Source organism: Vigna unguiculata, unplaced genomic scaffold (genome assembly GCF_004118075.2).
Source record: "Vigna unguiculata cultivar IT97K-499-35 unplaced genomic scaffold, ASM411807v1 contig_5, whole genome shotgun sequence".
NCBI classification, from domain to species: domain Eukaryota; kingdom Viridiplantae; phylum Streptophyta; class Magnoliopsida; order Fabales; family Fabaceae; genus Vigna; species Vigna unguiculata.
In genome coordinates this window covers 1,133,030-1,139,124 of record NW_021011213.1, presented here as the reverse complement: position 1 = coordinate 1,139,124, position 6,095 = coordinate 1,133,030, and the positions used below count along the sequence as shown (strand labels likewise).

The following is a 6,095-nucleotide window of genomic DNA, read 5'->3' as shown; positions in this document are numbered from 1 at the left end:
TTGGAGACATATGAGACACCTTCTTGGTCTCCTTTAGTGCTAGAACGAAATTAGCCTTGCACACACCATAGTTAGCTCTTTTGTCTCTCATTTTGTAACCTTATTTGACCTAGTTTCTAGAAGCTAGGGTTAGGTTTTTGTAGAGACATCCTTAGGTATCTTTTATTTTCATAGAGGCCCCTAAACTCTTCTATATAAGGGGTGCTCCTAGACATGTAAAAGGGTTGAACATTTTGAAGTAAAAACACTCTTGTGTCTCAACCATTTGTGAGAGTTTCCTCCCTTGGGAGTGAAACTTTTAAGCCTTATCTTGCATAGCAAGTGGCGGCACACACACACACACACACTCATCTTCAAGGTTGCCATGGCTTCTAGCCTAGCCTTGTAGTGGCGTGCTTCTCACATTTTTACCATTTCTTTCCTTTCCATTTTATGTTTTCTTCTTCCTTTAATTGTTCTTGGTTTTCTATGATTTATGTGCTTTCCATTTCCTTTTTGTTTTGAATCAATCCATCATCTTCTTCTCTTGAGCTTTGTGAAAGGAACCTTCACATCTAGATAGCTTGCTATCTTAATGTCAGTGGAGATTTCACTTAGCTTTCTTACTTAACTCACACCATTTTCTATAATCTTAAAAGAAAACACTACGCCAAATTTAATAATAGATAGCGCACTATAGACAACGCTTCTATAATTAAACGCTATAAATGAAGATAGCACAATATAGATAGCGCTTTATTAGGTAAGCGCTGTTAGAATGGGTATACATAGATATCGTTTTTTCATAAAGGCGCTGTGTATGTTTCATTTATATTTAAAAATAAATAAATCATTTTAAATAGATGAAATAGATAGCGTTTTGTAATCCATTGAGAGCGTTTATGCAAAAAAACGTGTTCTATGTATCATAAAAAATTCCCTCACGCCATACAATATTTTGCATTCATGTTTTCTTTTCATCTGTAACCCTTACGCGAAAGCCTCGTCTCCCACCAAGTAGAAGCATCTACGTCTCCAACCACAGCAGAAGCACCTACGTCTCCAACCACTATAACAACAACATTCGCATCCTCCAAGCACAACAACATCATCGATATTTCAATTGGGCACTATCAATTAAGGGTTTGTGAAATTCGTTCTTCTTCTCGATCAATTTTTGCAGCGACGAACCAGTTCTCGTATCTTACGGCAGCGGGCCAACAATGGCGAACTAGCAACCACTACACGACGGTCCTTCTTTGAGTACCAAATTCTCTTCCTTTCTCCTCCGATTCTTTGTATCTTTGTTCATTCTTTGTATTGTTTTTATCTATCTTTGCCATCAATGTGAATATATATGCTCTATTGTTGAAAGAAAAACATGGATTTCAAATTGTTGTAATTTAGGGCAAAAAAAGTGGGACTCGTGTTTGGCAATGACAGGGGGACAAGGGAAACTTTTAGTGAAACACTAATTTTATTGAGTGAATAGTGATTTTTCGTAGTTTCTTCTATAATTTGTGTTTGAACTTAGAATCCATTTGTATTTGGTTGCTTAAACTTCCATCAATTTTGAAAGACAAACAATAACATGTTGGAAAGTTAAAAACTAAAGCAGAGTTGGAATAACACGATTAGGCATAATTGACAATGAGAATTTCCCTTCCAACTTCTCCTTACTATCCTTATTAATAGAAGTTCTGCAGAAAAATCATGGTAATATAAGGGAGTTTTCCAGAATTTCTTTAATACAATGAAATCACAAAAATTCATACCTTCCAATGAACAAGTAACTAGTAGCTGAATCATGATATTCGAGTTTCAAAGTAGCTAGAACATCACTAGGTCCTTAAGAAAGATTGGATACTCCCACACAAGCCAAAACTGTGTAAGTGTAACCAGTGGAAATTTTGTTTGTGATGTCTTTCTCAAGGCCTTGCTAACATTGCTTTCTGTCAATGATAAACAACATAATTAGCACCCAACTCCCTCGGAATTCCTCCTTGAGCATCTGATTTAGCTAAAATTACATAGCCAGTGCGGGAATTGAGATGCCAAAAGTCCAGCCCTCTAAAAAAGTCATGATTAAGTAAAATATTTGCACCCTTCCTCCCACTTGGATCAGACATGTTTCCTTCCGTGATCTGTCAAAGAAAACAATATTCAACGAAAACAGCCAAGAAAGAACTATGTGCATGATTTATACAAGTTTTATATGTTTAGCATATTGGAAAGAACTTTGTATATTGTTTTATCTACTGGCTAATTATGTTTGTTTTATTTTGCTATAACAAAACTTAAGAATGTTTCATATACTTCCACTTTCTTATACTAGTTCAGGTACCGATTTGTTTTCATGGCATCAATGGCTGTGATTTGTTGCTTTTGTTCTTCATACTGGCACAAACTCTTTGTAATTCTGCACTTTATTATTGCAATCTAATTCTCAATGTAATGTACTTCTGTCATTGTTTCTTTGTTCCTATATTTTTTTAAGTAGAATTTATGTATTCTTTCCTACCAAGATTAAAAAAAGTTACACTAGTGTATTTACTATTTGCTATTAATGGCTGAAGCTTTCTTGTTTCAATTCTGTTGTTGTTGGATTAGGTAGGAAATTGGAATTTCAATTTTTAATTCTGAATTGGTTGTTTTCTGCTTTGGTGTTCATTTTGAAAAATAAAGGACTGACTGTGAAGTGACCCAATTCATTAGGCATAGATAGTTGGGAAATAATGTTTTGTTTTAGAACTCGCATGTGTTACCATAGCAGAGCAGTAACCATAGGTGCCAAGATGTAAGGCTGTATGTTAGAATATCCCATGGTATTAAATTTTTCATATTATTCAAGATGCATATTATACAGTAGAATATACTCTATTAAGTCAAATAGTCTTTATCTTTCATATTATCCACTTAATGACATGGCACTTATTTATTCTTATGAGTGGTTTTTCCCCATAATATTATTTATCTGACCGCTTGTCTACTATTATGAATTTTGTTTATACTTTTTTTCAACGTATTTTGATATGCTTCTAGTTGAGTACTATTCTGAAGTCTCATATGTGGCTTTGACTTTGTGAAGGTTTTTATTTTTATCTTGAGAATTGAGATATTGTTCTCGTCATGATTTTGGAAATGCTTGTGTGTTAATACAGATAACTAAAGAATGCTTGGATAAAGCAATATCAATATGTGCACCGGGAGTGGAATTCAAGGCAATTTGAAAATCAATTCAGTAAGATGTCACCCCCTATTCCATTTGTTCTCATTCTTGTTCCCTCATTTTCCGTATACTGCAGAAAGCCAGAAATCCTTGGCCAATAAGATTCGATGTAAGAAATAGTTATTGCATAGCTTTAAACTCAGGAATAATTTTGGTTCCCAAAAGCCACTTTTCCACTCTTAGTTTAACAAAAATAGGTGATAATCTAATCAACTGCAAGGTAAAAGTTGAGCTAGCTCTGATTAAATTTGAAGTATTTGGTGAAATTAGTTGAAGTAGGTGATATATGTAAAATGACATAAAAAGACTTATTTTGTTTTTTCTATAAATTCTACTTTGTTTGGTAGAAAAAACAATTTAATTTTAATTTTTTATTAAAAGGATTGGTAAAATTCGTTGAAGTAGGTGATATATGGAAAACGATATAAAATTACTTATTTATGATTTATGTATAAATTATACTCTGTTTCATAGAAAAAACAATTAAGGTAATTTAGTTTTATATTTTTTATGAATTTTATTTTTTTAAGATCGAATAGCTTGTTTAATAAAATAGTTAGAGTGCAGCATAAAAATCATTAAAAAGATGGTACAATGGGTAATACATTTAAATGGTAAGGATAAAATGAGAAAAAAGTTGCAAGTATATGAGCTATAAAAGAGTTTAGTTCGTGTCTTCAAAAAAGTTTGTTGTAAACAATATAATTAATAAAATATATTTTATGGTCTTGTTATATAATACCAAAAGAGAAGATCCATGTTAACTTTCACTTAACTTCCGTTACTCTTTGCAAATATTACTTAAATTACCTGTTAAGTTTTGTGCTACTAGTTTGTTTATGGACCTATTAGTGTTTCAAAGTTTTTTTTGTTGCAACCTTATTTTTTATATTTAAAATGTTTAATATTTCTGTCAGCTTACCTATTCTTGGTGTCTGTAACAATTATTGTTATTTTCTGCAGAAAACAATGAAAGCAAGACACTACACGTAAGGCAAATCATAAGGGGTTCTTCTTTTTATCACCCCAAATAACAACACATGAACTACCAATGAAAGAGAGAATGCAAAAAATAGTAAGTATATTTCTTGACAATGGAGTGATTAATAAGTTTGTTCTTGCTCCTATCAATACAGGGTAATACTTTTTTTTCCCTAACTTTATCAATAATGTATTATTTTCAAAGTTAGATGCACAAAATCTAATTTTGTTGATTGATTTCCAATTTTAACCAACATTGGGTCTTGCTCGGAATCAATCTTAAAATGGAGATAATTTATTATCTTGACCCATTGGCAAAAGACATTAATATAAGGCAAGATTTGAAGAAGTTGTTTGACATGTAAGAATCTTCTTAATGTGATTCACACATATATGTATACTTTTTGTATATTTTGTTTTACTTATATGCTTCATTTTTATTATTAAGAAGGGTTAAACAAACCTACCGAGCTCAAAGAGGGTCTATGGTTTCAAAGTCTAAGTTAAGCAATATCAAATGGACACCGATTAAGGTAGATTTCAATTGTTTATTTGAAGATCAAATGTTGTTGTTTTATTTGAAGGTTAATACTAATTGTATTGATGTTTTCTAGTGTCCAAAACAATCAAACGGCCATGATTGTGGGTATTACATTTGTCGATATATGAAGGAAATTGTCACATATTGTGAAGGAGGGACAATTCCAATAGATGTAAGTTATTTTAATTGTATGTATTATTCATTTGTAGTAGGATTTTGATTGACTAATTTTATTTTATTTTTCTTTGTTGTAGTATTTTCCTAGTTGCAGATGTCAACAATATTCGGACAATCAAATCATTGAAGTCAGGGAAGATTGGTGTTTTTATCTCATTAGTAAATCTTTATAGGTTAGTAGGGAAGGTTAGGAACAATGTTTTGCCTAAAGTGTTTTGGCCCCACAGTCTAGCAAAAATGGAACATGATGGATGAGTATTGTAAATCTTAGTTTTTTTTCTAATTTCTTTCATGTAATATTATATTTTTTAAAAAATTTATAAACATCATTAAGTTTTTTGTTTAACTATGTAAGAATTTAAAAGCCCTTTCATTTCAGTTTTCCTTGATTTCAAGTTCGAACTCTTTATACAGGCATGTGAGTCAAACAATAAAATGAACAAATTAAATAAATTATAATAAAAAATAATCAAACCAATACACATCGCTTGTTTTAAAAAAAAATTATCTATTGATTAATTGAAAAAGTGTTATCCATTAATGAAAAATAGACAATGTTTGTTTGAACAAGCGCTATCTACTAATGCATTGAAAAAGTGGTACCTATTGATGAAAAATTGCTCTCATAGACAGCGCTTGTTGAGTCAAGTGTTGTCTGTGAGAGCTTTGATGGACAACATTTTCTAAAGAAAGCGCTATCTATTAAAAAATACATAGATAACACTTGTTTAGACAAGCGCTATTTATCAAGTGTCATTAGACAGCGCTTTTTTACAAGCGCTGTCTATTAATAGATACCGCTCCAATAGATAGCGTCTAAAAAGCACTATCTATTAAGAAAAAAACGCTGTCTATTGTCAAATTTGGCGTAGTGAAACAACATAATCCTTCATCATTTGGTATCTAGAGCCTAGGTTATCTTGAATATGTTGTTTTTCAAGTGCTAAGCTTGTCTTGTTGTAGCTATCTTGGTATGGTTCAAATCCACTTCCATGACACACAAAAATAGTGCTGGCAGAAAACTTGACGTTTTAAAACATTAAACTGCACCAGCTCAGCGGTCCAACAATTATGTTTTGGGTGTCAAAAGAAAGCTCTTTGAGTCTAGTTTCCAGGAAAAAAAGAACCAACGCATTTGGAGTTCTGTGGAGAAAGTTATGATCAAATTAGTGAGAAAAGGTCAGATCT

General features: G+C 31.9%; 1 protein-coding gene across 3 annotated transcripts; it reads left to right on the top strand.

Moving 5' to 3' along the window:
- The first annotated feature begins 1,189 nt into the window (after positions 1 to 1,189).
- On the top strand, positions 1,190 to 5,156 carry LOC114172214. 3 transcript variants are annotated; one of them, XR_003601951.1, is made up of 6 exons: positions 1,190 to 1,242; positions 3,141 to 3,220; positions 4,172 to 4,283; positions 4,641 to 4,722; positions 4,804 to 4,902; positions 4,985 to 5,156. XR_003601951.1 is itself a non-coding variant. In XM_028056811.1 (4 exons), the coding sequence occupies exons 1-4, from the start codon at positions 4,474 to 4,476 to the stop codon at positions 5,078 to 5,080; spliced, it is 354 nt and encodes a 117-aa protein (XP_027912612.1). In that variant the 5' UTR covers positions 4,409 to 4,473; the 3' UTR covers positions 5,081 to 5,156. The 3 variants fall into 3 exon arrangements, 1 of the variants encoding a protein (XP_027912612.1); XR_003601952.1 differs by having other exon boundaries at positions 4,638 to 4,722; XM_028056811.1 differs by lacking the exons at positions 1,190 to 1,242; positions 3,141 to 3,220; positions 4,172 to 4,283 and adding an exon at positions 4,409 to 4,550.
- The last annotated feature ends 939 nt before the right edge of the window (positions 5,157 to 6,095 follow it).

Coding starts and splice junctions, on each gene's coding strand:
- LOC114172214 (XM_028056811.1), top strand. CDS start 4,474: ATGGAGATAATTTATTATCTTGACCCATTGGCAAAAGACATTAATATA. Junction 4,551..4,640: donor TTGAAGAAGTTGTTTGACAT/GTAAGAATCTTC, acceptor ATTATTAAGAAG/GGTTAAACAAACCTACCGAG. Junction 4,723..4,803: donor TCAAATGGACACCGATTAAG/GTAGATTTCAAT, acceptor GATGTTTTCTAG/TGTCCAAAACAATCAAACGG.